The sequence below is a fragment of the Cebus imitator genome, unplaced genomic scaffold, assembly GCF_001604975.1.
Source record: "Cebus imitator isolate Cc_AM_T3 unplaced genomic scaffold, Cebus_imitator-1.0 Scaffold299, whole genome shotgun sequence".
In the NCBI taxonomy this organism is placed as follows: domain Eukaryota; kingdom Metazoa; phylum Chordata; class Mammalia; order Primates; family Cebidae; genus Cebus; species Cebus imitator.
The window spans coordinates 1,140,490-1,157,804 of NW_016107614.1; the positions used below are offsets into that span (position 1 = coordinate 1,140,490).

At 44.4% G+C, this 17,315-nt stretch overlaps 1 protein-coding gene across 1 annotated transcript in view; it reads right to left on the reverse strand.

Annotated features, from left to right (window-relative positions):
* Positions 1 to 14,221, reverse strand: part of PI4K2A (phosphatidylinositol 4-kinase type 2 alpha) — a 33,484-nt gene extending 19,263 nt beyond the window's left edge. The window contains exons 1-2 of the mRNA XM_017502762.2: positions 13,697 to 14,221; positions 3,355 to 3,555 (exon numbers count right to left, since the gene is read on the reverse strand). Of these exons, the coding sequence (XP_017358251.1) occupies positions 3,355 to 3,555; positions 13,697 to 14,131 (636 nt within the window). The 5' untranslated portion in view covers positions 14,132 to 14,221. The remainder of the gene's footprint in view (positions 1 to 3,354; positions 3,556 to 13,696) is intronic.
* Positions 14,222 to 17,315: the final 3,094 nt, after the last annotated feature.

Consider the following 17,315-nt stretch of genomic DNA (forward strand, 5'->3'; position numbering starts at 1 on the left):
AAAAAAAAAAAAAAGAGGATTAAGTGAATGAATGAATGAGTTACAAACTTCTTTCAGAGATAGCAACAAGTGAGTTTTAGCATATAAATAACTAAAATCAATCTTACAAGAAAGTTATTTTCCTAAGCCTTGTAAAAATTTATTACAAATAACTATTTATTTTTCCCATGAACCTGAGAGGCAAAACAACTCTCTCTTATCTATCCCTCCATCCCACTATTTAGGGTTAACACAGTAGCTAAAATGGATGTGCATGGTACTGTAGCAGGCACTCTCTGACTTGCAAATAAGAAAACTCAGGCATAGGAATGAAGGAAAAAGAGCTTTCCTAAGGCCACCTTGCCAGTTTCCACAGTGAAACTCCCGGCTCTCTCAAGCCATAAATCTCCTTTTGCCCCCCACCATCATATTTATTTTCTATCATTCTTCCCAGTAAACCACTTTTTCCCCATGAATAATGAAACCATCATAACCTGAAGCCTCATAGGAGCAGAGAGCAGAGACAGCCAGTGAGTGAGAATTAGAGCCTTATCATTTGCAGTTCCAATGCAACGTGAGCCCTGTTTCTATAATGACAGATGCTCTCTGATCAACTGGATAGAGTCCTGTCACAAGAGTTGGGGAGACAGGGAGGGGAGTAACTGTATGTTAAGCTTGCAAAGTGCTATATCATCTGTCTCATGGAAGACAAGCATTTTTTTTTTTTTTTTGAGACAGAGTTTTGCTCTGATGCCCAGGCTAGAGTGCAGTGCCATAATCTCAGCTCACTGCAACCTCTGCCTCCCGGTTCATGCAATTCTCCTGCCTCAGCCTTCCGAGTAGCTGGGAATACAGGCACACACCACCACACCCAGCTAATTTTTATATTTTTAGTAGAGACGGGATTTCACCATGTTGGCCAGGCTGGTCTGGAGCTCCTCACCTCAAGTGATACACCCGCTTTGGCCTCCCAAAGTGCTGGGATTACAGGCATGAGCCACTGTGCCCAGCCAAGACAAGTATTTTTGTTGTTGCTGACTTTCTGATGCAAAAGATCCCCAGGCCTCATGAAGGTTCTCTAATAGGGAAAGAAAAAGACCAGCAATGGGGAAGAAAGGGGTTGTGGGGTGACACTAATGATTAGAATAGCTCATAAAAATATCACAGGCTAACATATGGAGAGGGTTTACATTGTGCCAGGCACTCACTGGGCTATGTGCTTCAATAGACTGTCTTGTATAATATTGATGGCCACTCCACAAAGTAGGAACTATTTATATCCCTATTTTTACAGTAAGGAGACTGAGCCTAGGGAGGTTACATGACTTGCCCAAGTGTTACACAAATCAAAAACTGCAGAGCAAGAATTCAAACTGAAGCCCTCTGACTTTTGGGCACTGTACTCCAGAAGCACCAACAGAACAGGCAGGCATAGGGCCAGGGGCAGTCTGCTAGTAAAGGAAGAAAATTTGTCTAGTAAAGGAAGAAAATTACAGAGTGATGAGCAAGGAGAATTTAAAAGTTTCTACAGTCTAACAGGAGCCTAGTAGAAGCATTTCAGGTTAGGAGACTTAAGAGCATTAATTATCATACAAGATGTTCAAAGCATGTTGTAAAACTATCTGCACAGAGAGGGAAAACTAAGGCATACGGAGGAGGAATAAACTGCACAAAGCCAGGCAGTGATTGGATGTGAAATAGGAACTACACGCCTGGTCAAACATTTTCTCCCTGGACGTGAAGTTGGGAGAACTTTAGTATTGTTTCTCATGATTTGATATGCATTTACTGACTCAGCTGGTACTTCATGAATGCTTATTATAAATATAGTACTTTGCTAGGTGCTGAGAATGAGAGAGGGAAATCTTGAGACGTGGTCTCCAACTTCTGTAACTTATAAACTAGTTGGCTAACTCTTTGGAGTTTAGTAGCAAAAGAGCCAACATGGTTAAACATCCACAATAGTCACATTTTCCTCTCAAATGGAAGGAAAGTTTCTATCTGCTGATCAATCTTTTTGCTCATAGAGTCTGCTATTTAAACCTGTGAAGAAAACTTCAAAGCTGGGCACAGTGGCTCACACTTGTAAATCCCAGCACTTTGGGAGGCCAAGGTAGGAGGATCACTTGAGTCCAGGAGTTCAGGACCAGCCTGGGCAAAACAGGGAGATCTTCTCTCTACAAAAAATAAAAAATTAGCCAGGCATGGTGGCACATGCCCGTAGTCCCAATCCAAGAGGCTGAGGTAGGAGGACTGCTTAAGCCTGGGCGGTCAAGGCTACAGTGAGCTGTGATCATGCCACTGCACTCCAGCCTGGGCAACAAACAGAGCAAGGCCCTGTCTCCAAAAGCAAGAAAGAAAAGGAAAGGAAAGAAAAGAAAACTTCAAGCAGCGAGATTTTAATCTAGAGGCATGGTCCCTAGGGGGTCAACGGATAGACTGCAACTGGTCTACGAACCATCCCCCAAAAATTATACATAAAACAATAATTGCAAATATATGTACTTTTTCTGGAAACGGGGTCTATAGGTTTCATCAGATTCTCAAAGAGTTATTTAATAAATAACTAAATAAATTTAGTTTCAGTTACTTAGCAAATAACTAAATAAACTAGCATAGACTAGTTAAGACTAAGCAAAGAGCCAGAACTATTTAGATGACTCAGCAGCCTTAGGGCATCAGATAAGAGTTCCACCTAAGTTGTTACTAAACTCCAGATAGCCACGTACTCAAGCATATTGGTGAGGGTGAAGGGGACCTCAACTATGTCCAAAACACATACATACAAATTGTGTATGAATCCATTCTGAGTGTGAGTTTGCCTGGATCTGGCACCCCTATTTTGATATATTCAGACAAGTCCCCAAATTCCATAGCATAAAGGTTAATGAGAAAAGTTCCACACCAATTCCCTGTACGGTTCAGGCCAGACCATTGCTCCAACCCTCAGCGCATCCTAAAGCCCTCCTTGTCAGACCCTGCAGAAGTGCTTAGTTGTCATCAGCCAGTCTTAGACCTTATGGAAATGCTGGAATAGCTGAGAAGTCTGAGAGTAAGCCACAAAGTTACTAAGTTTCTAACTTGCTTGGAGTTAGCTGGAATCCAAAGACCTAGGGAGCCATAAACGTACAGTAGAAGTTTGTGAATTTCTTAAAATTGTATGCAAAAATTGTATGTGTATCCTTCAAAAGATAGCTTTCATCAGATGATCAAATCATAAGCCTAATCCTGCCATCCTCCCGAAAAAAGATCATGAACCCAGACTTAGGGTATAAATGGCCCCACTGGACCCAAGGTCTCACTAACATACAGCTGAGCTTAGGCCCCCAGAAAACCGCGGCAGGGAGTAAGGCTTCCTGGAGATGGGTCACTGACCTTTGTACGGGGCACAATGTTGAGTTCCAGTTTTTGGTCCACCAGGCTAGCCCCTGCCTCTGAGAGATAGCCCTGGTTGAGGACAAGGCAGTCACGGCCAAAGCAGCAGGGACAGCACAGCTTCTGTAGCCACTTGGTCCACTTAGGATTAAGATGCCCATAGGGCTCTTCATTCTTGGGTTTGAAGACAGCAACGATCCTCTACAAACATGAAAGAAAAAGAGGATGTTAAATGCGAGCTAACTGAAATAGCCCACAGATCAAGTCAGGAGGGAATCTAGAAAGAAATGAGAGGGCATAGGCAGACAATTCCTACTTACAGTCGGACTCGGGTTTCTCTCAGCTGGTAAGGGGAAGGAAGACACCAGCTCATGTGTGCAGCTAAGAGACTCACTGCTAAAAAGGGTTGTGGCCAAAGAACATATTAAGTCTTCTTATTCTTCCTTGCTCCTTTATCCCTCTTCTCCATCTCCTTTCCCTCATATACATACCCACCTCTAACTTCATGCTTCAAACAAACAAGATAAATGAATTGCTACGTTTCTAGGAGCAAAACACAGAAGCAGGCCAGGTACAGGGGCTCACGCCTGTAATCCCAGCACTTTGGGAGGCAGGGGCAGCAGATTACTTGAGGCCAGGAGTTTGAGACCAGCCTGGCCAACATGGCGAAACCCTGTCTACCAAAAATATAAAAATTAGCTGGGTGTGGTGGTATATGCCTGTAATTCCAGCTACTTGGGAGGCTGAGGCACGAGGATCACTTGAACCTATGGGGTAGAGGTGAGCGGAGAGTGCCCCAACTGTACTCCTCAGCCTGGGTAACCAAGCAAGACCCTATCTCAAGAAAAAAAAAAAAAAAAAAAGGTACAGAAGCCAATTCAGTGGTAGATCTTGAGTCACTAGCAGCATCTAATGCCAATATAGTACTGCTTCTTGCCTGCCAAAAGGATATAACATCATAATGCACGTATCAAGGGTGCTAAAGTAATCTTTTCCCTAAAAAATGAGGAATTAACACAGATCATGTTATTTTTTTTGGCATGCACCCCTGCCCTATTTATCCTACAGGACCTTTCTGTATGCGGTATGCCAGAAACTTAACACCATAAACTCTAATTTCCAAAGTTACATATATGCAAACTGTTGTTCTACATCAACTACAGAAATACTGAAAACTTTACCAATGGAAGGAAGTAAAAAAGGTATTATTGGCCAGGCACGGTGGCTCACGCCTGTAATCCCAGCACTTTGGGAGGTCAAGTTGGGTATATCACCTGAGGTCAGAAGTTCAAGACCAGCCTAACCAACATGGTGAAACCCCACCTCTACTAAAAAATATAAAAATTGGCCGGCGTGGTGGCATGCACCTGTAATCCCAGCTACTCAGAAGGCTGAGGCTCCACTTCAACCAGGGAGGCAGAGGTTGTAATAAGCCAAGATTGTGCCACTGCACTCCAGCCTGGGTGACAAGAGTGAGACCCTGTCTCAAAAAAAAAGAAGATATTATGGAATGAGGTTAAGGAAATTCCTTCATCAATGATTGATTTCCTCTCACAGCCTTATTATCCAAAGAGAAAAATCACAGCAGGTAAAAGACTCCGCTACTTGGTTAGAATAAAGCTCTCCTAAGTAATTCTGATGGGCAAGAAACCAGGACCGAGATGCCACACAGATTAAATCCATCTTCTGTAGCAGACAGCAACTTAATCCTCTAAGGTCCTTGGAAATATGGGATGCCTAGAAACTATGGCCTTCACTCCTGAATGTTTTATTCAACAGGACAGTCAGCCCTCTGAGGCTGTTTAACATTTATCTGATTCCCTCCAGTTCCCAAACTGGTAATTCGAGACAAAAAAGCAAATATGCTATCCAAGTGATTCATCCTCATATCATATGACTCTCCATATCCCCTCACCCCACAGCCTACTCAAGATAGTCTGGGTCATAAGACATTTTTCTGTGGGTGTCACTTCCTGAATGGCAGGTCACAGCAGACAACATACACCCATCTGGCTTCACCAACTCAGTACTCATATTAGGAAATAGCTAGGTCCATGTCTCTAACAATAATTGGTCAATCTTGAAACCAGTTCCTTTAAAAATGCCTTGCAAAAAAAAAAAAAAGAAAAAAAAATTTTTAAAAAATACCTTACAAGGATTTGGGAGGACATGAAAAATATAGAACTCCTCCTTCTCCCTCTAAAAAGAATCAATTTATTCTTTTTTTTTTTTTTTTTTTTTTTCTTGAGACGGAGTTTCGCTCGTTACCCAGGCTGGAGTGCAATGGCGCGATCTCCGCTCACCGCAACCTCCGCCTCCTGGGTTCAGGCAATTCTCCTGCCTCAGCCTCCTGAGTAGCTGGGATTATAGGCACGCGCCACCATGCCCAGCTAATTTTTTGTATTTTTAGTAGAGACGGGGTTTCACCATGTTGACCAGGATGGTCTCGATCTCTTGACCTTGCGATCCACCCGCCTCAGCCTCCCAAAGTGCTGGGATTACAGGCATGGGCCACTGCGCCTGGCTCAATTTATTCTTAAAGACAAACTTACTTATTTACTGGCAAAAGCAAAATGCATATATTCACATTGTAAGACTTCAGAATTACTTTCCTATCCAAAGCAGCTAACGAGAGGCCTCGGCAGTCTTCTCTGTCTCTACTCTCCTGGAACCCCAGCCTCTGAATAACAAAGCAGCAATAAAAACAGGCTCACAACTCAGAGAATGACTGATGAGTTCACTGTAACCCTCCGGAACTTGGACAGGAAAACCAAAAGGCAACGTGAAGTATGTCCCAGAACTCAACAGTCAGCTCAACTGAGGCACAGCATGGATTTCAGTAAGCTGGTCTCGAGTGAAAGGGAGGCCAAGACACTCCTACTTCTGCTGTGGGCTGAAAAATACCAGGGCAGCCAGTAAATACTACTAAAGAAAGGAAAGGTTGAGCATGGTGGCTCATGCCGGTAAGCCCAGCACTTTCGGAGGATGGGGCAGGACTGCCTGACACCTGGACTCTGAGACCAGCTTGGGCAACACCACAAGATTCTAATTTTTAAAAATTAGCTAGGCCGGGCGTGGTGGCTCATGCCTGTATCCCCAGCACTTTGAGAGGCCAAAGGCAAGCGGATCACCTGAGGTCAAGAGTTCGAAACCTGCCTGACCAACACAAAGAAAACCCGTCTCTACTAAAAATACAAAATCAGCCAGGTATAGTGGCATATGCCTGTAATCCCAGCTACTCAGGAGGCTGAGGCAGGAGAATCAGTAGAACCTGGGAGCTGAACCTTGGTGAGACAAGATCGCACCATTGCACTCTAGCCTGGGCAACAAGACCAAAATTCCATCTCAAAAAATAATAATAATAATTAGCCAAGTGTGGTGGTATGCACCTGCAGTCCCAGCTACTCAGCGGAGAGAATTCCTTGAGCCTAGGAGATCAAGGCTGCAATGAGCTAGGAGCATACCACCAAACTCTAGCCTGGGTGACAGAGCAAGACCCCATCTCTAAAAAAGAAAAACTTAAAAACAACAAAAAAGAAAGCAGAACTTGAAGGCAAAGATTGCAGTCAAGTGTTATTTAAAGACTGACTTCTCAAACGTCTCCATTTCCTTCTACCATAAGGAGAATCAGAAGCATTTCAATGACTCCAAAAGCATGAATAATTATGGTTATGTCAATAGTACAAGGGTTTCACTAAAGAATACTGCATGGACTAGATAAATGAGAAAATGTTGGAGTATGAAGAACAGAAGAACAACAGGGCATTGAGACAGAAGGGGAGGTAAGTGCCTTTCAGGACTAAGTGTAGGCCTCAGTTCCATTCAATTCTGTTAGCATTTGCTCAGGACCTAGCCTATGCGGAACAATGTGCAAGCATTCTGCAGGCATTCAGTAGGTTTCCTAGACAGAGAGGTAAAATAGCCTCTGGCCTAATTTCCAATGTTCACTTCATAAAATCAACTATGTCACTGAATCAAGAATACTCTCCTCATTCAGAGAGAACAAACCCTAAAACCACTCAAATTAGAAAGTATTTAGCTGGAAAAGAAAATGACTACTGCCTAATTTTTCTCACCATCCGCTCTCTTCTTTAATAGATTTTTGGGGTTTTCTTCTCTTCTTTAATAGATTTTCAATTCCTTTATCGTATCTAGGAGAGAGCTTCAGTTTGATGCCAACATTATAAAAACAACTTTTCTTAACACCCATTTACTAACCTCCCCTTTTAACAAAGAAGAGGTGAGGTACAGATAGCTTAAGTAGCAGCAGTCCATGAAGTTGGGAATAAAAACCAAATCACACAAGAAAGCAAGAGGCCACACACCGGCTGGTATCAGAACCCACAACCAATTACTAAAACTTAGGCCCGGTGGCTCACACCTGTAATCCCAGCACTTGGGAGGCCAAGGCAGGTGGATTATTTGAGGTCAGGAGTTCAAGACCAGAACTGGGCAATATGGTGAAACCCTGTCTCTACTAAAAATACAAAAATTAGCCAGGCATGGTAGCATATGCCTGTAGTACTAGCTACTCAGGAGACTGAGGCAGGAGACTCACTTGAACCCAGGAGGTGGAAGCTGCAGTGAGCCGAGATCACACCACTGCACTCCAGCCTGAGCAATAGAGCTAAACACCCTCTCAAAACAAACAAGTAACAACAACAAAAATTACTGGAATCGGGCGGGTCAAGGTGACTCAGGTTTGTAATAATCCCAGCACTTTGGGAGGCCGAGGCGGGTAGATCACGAAGTCAAGAGATTAAGACCATCCTGGCCAACATGGTGAAGCCCTGTCTCTACTAAAAAAAAAAAAAAAAAAATTCCCAGTTACTCGCGAGGCTGAAGCAGGAGAATCATTTGAACCCGGGAGGTGGAGGTTGCAGTGAGTCCAGATCGTGACACTGCACTCCAGCATGGGCAACAAGAGCGAAACTCCATCTCAAAAAAAAAAAAAATTACTCAAACCTGGAATCCAGGGGGTTTCCTATATCTAATCAGCAGTAACAAGGAGGAGGGTGTCATGCTATGCTAAAAGAGGCCCTTTCTCCAGGAACCGAAAATGTAAGATAGTCCAAGCATATCATTTATATTGCACAGCGAAATATACAGAAATGACCCTCTATAAAAGTCTTCTGTTAAAGTTTGGTAAACACAAAGTGAATAGTTCTCAAATTTTTTGGTCTCAAACCCCTTTAAACTCTTAAAAATTAAGCTGGGTGTGGTGGCCTGTAATCCCAGTACTTTGGGAGGCCAAGGTGGATCACCTAAGGTCAGGAGTTTGAGACCAGCCAGGCCAACACGGTGAAGCCCCATCTCTATTAAAAATACAAAAATCAGCCGGGCATGGTAGTGGGCACCTGTAATCCCAGCTACTCGGGAGGCTGAGGCAGGAGAATCGCTTGAGCCAGGAGGTAGAGGTTGCAGTGAGCCAAGATCATGCCACTGTACTCCAGCCTGACTCCATCTCAAAAAAAAAAAAAATTATTAAGGACTCCAAAAAGCATGTGTTAAAGTGGGTAAAGACTATATTTGCAAACTGCACTTAATAACTATTTGTTTTAGCTATACTTAATAAATACCAATTTATCAATTTATTCTATTTGTATTATAAAATTATAATTATTTTATTAATACTAATTAATTAAATAATAATGCTTAATACAAATAAACCCACCGCATGTTAACATAAATGACATATTTTTATTTAAAAAACTGTATTTTCAAAAGATATTTGAGTGAAAAGACTGGCATTGTTTTACATTTTTGCAAATCTCTCTAATGTCTGGCTTAATTGAAGACAACTGTATTCTCAAATCTTAGTATTCAATCTGTTTCAATATGACACATCATGTAGTCTCTGGACATCTCCACTCTCCACTCATAAGTAAATGAGAATGAAAAAGGCAAATAAAGGCTTAGAATCATCATGAAAATAATTTTGACCTGTGGACCCCAAAAAGGAACTCCTAGAGGTTGAGGTCCCTGTGTCACACTCCAAGAAATGCTGTATTCTACGGTATAGGTTGGAGGAAAATAGCAGTCCTTGATTTAGCTATTTAGGTAGAGAAGCCTTATTTACATATTCATTCTTATAAAAGGAAGGGAAGGGCTTGTCCAAATACATAAAACCATCCAGGCACGGTGGCTCACACCTGTAATCCCAACAATGGGAGGCTGAGCCTGCAGTGAGCTGAGGTTGCACCACTGCACTCCAGTCTGGGCGACAGGGTGAGACACTGTCTCAAAAATATACATATAGTAAAATTATTTTACTAAAATGTTAAGAGGCAATCAAGTTTGTATGTCATACATGTACATCTTGAAATTTTAAATATCATCTACCAACTCCTACAGCCTTACGATACTATGTACCCAAGAAACCCTAATCCAGCAATTAGCATGTATGTAATTTAAAAACAAAACCCAAAAAACTCTGATTGAGTTGTCCCCACTAAGTGCCAGGAACTACACCAGGGGCTTTCATGTGTGCTACGTCATTTGATCCTCTTAACCTGGTGAGTCACATGATCTCTTATGATTCTTGGCAATATGAACATCTAGTATTACTCCATGCAAAAGAGAAAAAGCTCAAAAAAATCCTTTTGCAGTTGAGCGAGCATAAGATCTGAGGCACAAGGAAGTAAGTGAAGAGGGGTAATGTGTGTACTCTCTCCATGACTTCTAGCATTTTCCATCTCTTCCTAGTCCCCACTGAGACAGAAACCATCCAAAATTGAGAAATGGGAATAGGGCAGTTATGTTCAAGAATCTTTTAGACTGTCTAAGATCCAAAAGCGGCTGTCGCAGAAAGTGCTGGTTCTCCCAATCTCTGTTCTCCCTTGTTTCCCGGACACCAGACCCCTGATTTTTACTTGGGGGAAAAAAAAAAAGACTATTGTTCCCAGCCACTACTACAGCTAAGTTTTAGACGACCGGATGTAAATAGAAGAGTCTCCTACAACTTCTACGAAGTGCCTTAAAGGATGGGGGCACATTCGCCCTCTCCCTTTCCTTCTTCCAACTGGCTGAAAGGCAGACAAGATGTTTGCAGCCTGAGTGGCCCTCTTGGACCATGAAATAGAAACCATATTCTAACAATGGCTGATCAACTGGCAGGAAGCAGCCTACGTCCCCAATAAAATGAAATGTCATGCCAGCCCTGAGCACCCTGAGTGCCAGCCTATAGACTTCTTTTACATGAGGCATAAATGAACCTTTTCTCAATTCATCATTATTGTAAAATACCTATCACATATAGCCAAATTCAATGCTAACCAATACAGTAGTTGAGAAGAGAATTTAGAAATTCTTTTTATTTTTTGAGATGGAGTCTCACTCTGTCACCCGGTCTGGAGTACAGTGGTGCGATCTCGGCTCACTGCAATCTCCACCTCCCAGACTCAAGCGACTTTCCTGCTTCAGCCTCCCATGTAGCTGGGATTACAGGTGCCCATCACAAAGCTTGGCTAATTTTTGTATTTTTAGTAGAGATGGGGTTTCACCATGTTGACCAGGCTGGTCTCGAACTCCTGACCTCCAGTGATCCTCCTGCCTCAGCCTCCCAAAATGTTGGGATTACAGGCATGAGCCACTGCGCCTGGCAAGGATCTGAGAATTCTGATGTCTGACTCTGAGGGAGCAAAGGATAGTGGTGAGGAATATGAACTCCACAGCCAACCTGCCTGGGCCCAATCGTACCTCTATCACTTATTAGGTGTGAGACCTTGGAAAAATTAGTTATACCATGGGCCTGTGTTTCACCTGTGAGGATAACAGTACCTACCTCCGAGGGTGGTTATAAAGATTGAGTTATTATTTGCAAAGCACTTAAAACAGTGGCTGGAATATAGTAAATGCTATGTATTTGTTTAATAAAATAAATACATTTGGAGCAGAGCCAAAGATGACAATTCCAATTAGAATAAGTCTATAGGCCAGTCTAACCCACCACAAGCATTTAGAAAGTGCCCTTTGTTCTAAATCACATTTTTTCACTGGAAGCAGTATGGGTACATCAAAAAGTTTTGTCAGGGCATCTGTGTTTTGACATGCCCTATGAGAAAAGATAGTGGCTGGGAAATTTTAGAGACTGGAATCCCCAAATCACCAAGTAACATACCTATGGTCTGTCCTTCTCTGTGGCCTATGTACTGAGATGGTAGCACTTTACCTGCCATGTAGAATTAAAAGATCATATTGCTTCCACCTGTCAAAGCACCAGATCACTTCTCAGCTGACCTAACACACTTCCAATGCCGCTATAGCAGTGTCATGAAAGAAAAACAAAAATATTCCTCCTTCTCCTGTACCTATCAAAGATAATCTTAGCCCCTTCTTACATTTGCCAACAAACTAAAAATACCCTCCACCTGCAAAAAAAGGACAGGCATGGCAGATCACACCTGATCTGATTTGGGAGGCTGAGCCAGGAGGATGATTGCTTGAAGCCAGGAATCTGAGACCAGAGAGGGAAACATGGCAAGACTCTTGTCTCTACAAAAAATAATTTTTAGCCAGGTGTGGTGGCATGTTCCTGTAATCCCAGCTACTTGGGAAGCTAAGGTGGACCTTGAGCTGGTGATGTCAAGGCTGCAGTGAGCAGTGATATTGCACTATTGCACTCCAGCCTGGATGTCAGAGTGAGACCTTGTCTCAAAAAAAAAAAAAAAAAAGAAAAAAAAAAAAAAAAAAAAAAAAAAAAGAAAAAAAAAAAAAAAAAAAAAAAAAAAAAAAAAAAAAAAAAAGAAAGAAAGAAAAGAAAGAAAAAAAAAAGGATCTGGCCAACATTTAAACCTCAGGGCACTCACATTTTTTTGCTTCTAGAAACGATGGTTCCCACTGAAGCTTGCAACCTCTTTTATTTAAGAAACTTAGAAAGACCTATCACTCTCAAAGCATTCTCCATCTAAATTTATGTAAACTGAGTTGATGGCAGAAATGTTCTCTAATTCTTGATTAATTCAGGGACAACTCAAACTCTGAGTGAATAACTTGATCAATGAACCTAACCAAGAGCTACAGGGAACAGCCCATCCTGGCCACTCAGGACTCCTATCACAACAGCACCCTGGACATTTAGAGTTCACACAGGAGAGATGCAAGGAAAATCTGAGGAAACTTTGACACCCATAACTTAAATAACAACACATCTTTCCAATTACCCATTCTAGCACACCTGAAAACTTCCCTGAAACCTCCCTTAACACAGGGAAGACTTGATATTTCTTAAATTCTGCAGTTCTCAAAAGGATAAAGGTCAGCTGGGCGTGGTGGCTCATGCCTGTAATCCCAGCACTTCAGGAGGCCTAGGCTGGAGAATTAACCTGAGGTCGGGAGTTCGAGACCAGCCTGACCAACATAGAGAAACCCTGTCTCTACTAAAAACACAAAATTAGCCAGGCATGGTGGCACATGCCTGTAATCCCAGCTACTCAGGAGGCTGAGGCAGGAATCGCTTGAACCCGAGAGGCAGAGGTTGCAGTGAGCCGAGATCACGCCATTGCACTCCACCCTGGACAGCAAAACCAAAACTCCGTCTCAAAAAAAAGAAAAACAAAATGATAAAGGTCACTTCTCAGCTGCCCTGGTCACTCCATGCCCCATCCTATCACCATCCCCTTTATACACAGAAAGAGGACAAAATAAAGGTCGGCAAACACTCTTAGTTGAAAAGCAGACTGTTGATAGTCCTGGGAGAGAACTAAGAGAGAAAGTAGCTGATGTTTCTAAAACTCCAAGTTCTATCTAAACTTTGGAGTCGTCAAAAAGGATTTGAACCCTTTCCCAGAAGTGAACAATAACCAGGGCAGATGAAACTGGTGAGGCCGCCCACTCTTTCTTCAATGTCTGGGACGGTGGCAGGGGACATCTCCCACAACACAGAAGGCTGGAACTGAATTCTCAGATTCCCTGATGGGTCACCCATCTTCCTCCATGACACACTGGTTCCGTCGGTCCAAAAAGAGAGAACAGGCCTAAAGCCCCAAACCTGAAAGTAAGTGGCCGAACAGCAGTCCCAGCAATGTGAAGCTAAGTACCCTACTAGAAAGCAGTCTCTGTCCAGCCGCGGATTGCCCCACAACACCATTTGGCTCCCGGCCTATATCTGGTCAATTTCCTCTTTTCATTTTCCGCTCACTCCTCCCCCACCAAGTAGGTTCTGATTTATTTCTCCAATCCGCAGAGCTTTCCCAGCTCCAGTCCTCGGTGGCACCTCTAAATCCTGCCTGGGTCTGGCACTGCGAAGTTTCTCCCTTCTCCCTCTGGCTGTGCGAAGCCCTAAACTCCCAAGGAGCGCCGCCGGCCCCAAGCCCGCGGCTGCGGTCCCCACCCCCGCACTCACCCCCTGAGGATCCTTGACGAAGTAGCTTCCGCTGGAGCCCTGGTAGATGCGCTCGGGAAAGATGCAGCGCTCGATGGCCACCTCGGCCTGCCGCACCACAGCCTCGAACTCAGGGTCCTCCGGGAACTCGTTCCGCTCGCGGTGGGCCTGAGCGGCGTGCGCTGCCGCCGCGGCCTGGGCAGCCAGAGCTTGGGCCCGCGCCGCCACGGTTTGGGTCTGGCCCTGGGCCGCCGCGCCCCGGGCCCGATCCAGCAGTGGCTGCCGCTCCCGGTCGTGGCCCGGCGAGCCCGGCGGAGAGGGGCCGGAGCCGGCCGCCGCTGCCACTCGGACGGCACCCCCGGGCACCTGCGGAAAGTGAGCGCCCGAGCCCGACGGGAAGGTGTAGTCTGGGGGTTGGGCCCGCTCGGGGGACACTAGTGGGCTCGTCTCGTCCATCCCTCAGGCAGCCGGCTCCGGGACCCGGCGCGCTCCACACCACTGAGCTCGCCGCCGCGACCAATCCGCGACATCCCCCAGGCCCTGGCCGGCCAACCAGGTGGCGGCACCTCCCTGGCCCTGCCTCTACCCTGTCCTGTTTACTTGGCGAAGAATAGGCCCGGCCCCTCGCGCGCAAACAGTAGCCAATCAGAACCTGCTCCTACGCAATCTCTGCCTCCGCGTTTTTCTCCCCGTCACCTTCTGTGGAGACCGCGCATGCTCCAGGACCCAACCTGGGGTCAGACACGCCCTCTGCCCACTGCTATCCCAGCGCCGCCCTTAGCTTCCAATTGGCTTACAGGACTTGGAGCGCTTTCAAAACAGCAACCTTCCTGTCAGTCACTCTGCGCGCCTACTCTGAACCGGCTGTGAGATTGGAGGAATGTCATCTGTATATCGTCATTCATTCAGTAAGGCACTCATTCATTAATTGAGCACGTACTTTATGTTCTAAGTGTAGGGAGGCAGCAGTGAAGCAAAGAAACAAAGCTACGCGCTCTACCTCAATGAAAGGTTTTTTTGTTTTTTGTTTTTTTGAGACGGAGTCTCGCTCTGTCGCCTAGGCTGGACTGCAGTTCGAGATCTAGGCTCGCTGCAACCTCCGCCTCCTGGGTTCAAGCGATTCTTCTGCCTCAGCCTCCCTAGTGGCTAGGACTACGGGCGCGCACCATCACGCCCGACTAATTTTTGTATTTTTAGTAGAGACGGGGTTTCACCATACTGGCGAGGCTGGTCTGGAACTCCTGGATCCGCCCGCCTCGGCCTCCCAAAGTGCTGGGATTACAGGCATGAACCACCACACCCGGCCTGATGAAAGGTTTTTAAAAATCCCAGCCCTTGTCAACCTAAAAGGCAGAAGCTAAAGCAGATAATATAAGTAGAGGGTATATTTGGGCCAAGTTTAAGGATTGCAAACCAGTGTCGTAGATTCAAGTTGCCTTGAATCTGCACTCAGAGTAGCAACATTTACAAGTAGGTTTTAATTTTTTTATTTTTATTTATGTATTTATTTATTTGAGATGGGAGTCTGGCTCTGTTGCCCAGGCTAGAATGCAGTGGCGCGATCTCAGTTCTCTGCAACCTCCACTCCGTGGGTTCAAGCGATTCTCCTGCCTCAGCCTCTGGAGTAGCTGGGATTACAGGCGCCGGCAACCACGCCCGGCAAATTTTGTTGTGTTTTTAATAGAGATGGTGTTTCACCATTTTGGCCAGGCTAATCTCAAATTCCTGACTTCAGGTGATCTGCCTGCCTTGGCCTCCCAAAGTGCTGGGATTACAAGTGTGAGCCACTGAAGTAGATTTTTAAAGGAAAAGGGGCAGTTCCTAATTTGTTAACCAAGAATATACATTAAAATGACAAGTTATAGATTGGCTATACATTGCACTTTGTATCCCAAATTGGTATCTCAGTTGCCCTAACACACTTCCCACCTAGATGTAGCAGTGTCATGTTACACTTCAAGTTCACAGGAACTTGAAGGTAATGAGTGAAGTAGCTAGCCAGGATAAAATGTCTTAACAATTGCCTCCTGGTTTTCCTAGGAACCCCTGAAGATTTCTTTTTAAATTATTATTTTAGAAATACTGTATCTCTATGTTTCCCAGGCTGGTCTTGAACTTCTGGCCTCAGGCAATACTCCTGCCTCAGTCTCCCAAAGTGCTGAGGGATTACAGGTGTGAACCACCCATAGTGCCACCAAAAAATAAAAATAAAAAAAAATTAAAGCAAAAAACCATTGCCTCAGGATATAGGTGTGGAAGGCATGACTGAAGTCCCATACTCATGTCGTTGAGCCAATAAACTGTGCATACCTCACACAGGGCTCAGACTGCTCTAAGCTATCTTTTCTTCTCAGCCTTATAGGGGTTCAAGGCCAGCCTGGGCAATATAGTAAGACTCCATCTATTTTTTAAAAATTAAATTATTTTATGGAGTTCCTAAGAAAACCTGGGGGCAATTGTTAAAACATTTTGTTCCTGACTCTACCTCACCTATTATCTTTAAGTTCCTGTGAAGATATAAACTTGTAATACAAAGAATAACGCATAGTCAATCAATAGATTACACTGTGCCTGGCCCAACTGCTCAATGCTTATTTGTTAACTGAAGAAAAATATGGTCCCATGAGCCTAAAAAGTTCTTACCATGAGGTAAGAGTTTGTCACTTTTATTCACACTGTAAAATCTCCCTGTCTAGACACAGCAGGTGCTTAGTACATTATTATTCATGAGACAGGGAAGGAAGATAAAGTCCCTGCCCTCAAGCTGAAGGCATGTGGCTTTCTGAGGCAGTAGAAGGAAAAAAGCCAACAAAATGAGCTCGAAACTCTGTAACAGTTCCCCAATTAATTGAGGCAGACTGCAGGTTCAGGAAAGGCTTTATTTTTTTTTCAACCAGAATGCTCAAGGATCGAGCAACGGCTTTAAGTGGGTCATGTGCTATGAGCTGAGTCTTAAAGAAAGAGTGTAATTAGACTGCTGGAAAAAAGGGAGAGAGGGAAAAAATGGTACACTAAGCAGGAGTTACCTGAGGAAAAGAGGAAGGCTAGAGCTTGTAGGGAACAGAGAGCAACCAGCTTGATTCAAGGGGAAGCAGAGTTAAGCTGGGTTACCAAGGGCCTGGAAAGTAGAACAGAATGAGACCAGCCTGGGCTACATGGTAAAACCCTGTCTCTACTAAAAACACAAAAATTAGCCAGGTGTGGTGACACATGCCTATAACCCCAGCTACTTGGGAGGCTGAGGCAGGAGAATGAAACTTGAACCTTGGAGGTGGAGGTTGCAGTGACCTGAGATTGCACCATTGCACTCCAGCCTGGGCAAAAAGAGAGAAACTCCATCTCAAAAAATAACAATAATAAAAATAAAAATAAATCCATCAAACACTGTTTCAGTTAAAATTTATACAAACAAGCTAGACAGTGACTCATGCCTATAATCCTAGCACTCTGGGAGGCTGAGGCAGGTGCATCTCCTGAGGTCAGGAGTTCAAGACCAGCCTGGCCAACATGGTAAAAACCTGTCTCTACTAAAAATACAAAAATAGGCCGGGCGCGGTGGCTCAAGCCTGTAATCCCAGCACTTTGGGAGGCCGAGGCGGGTGGATCACGAGGTCAAGAGATCGAGACCATCCTGGTCAAC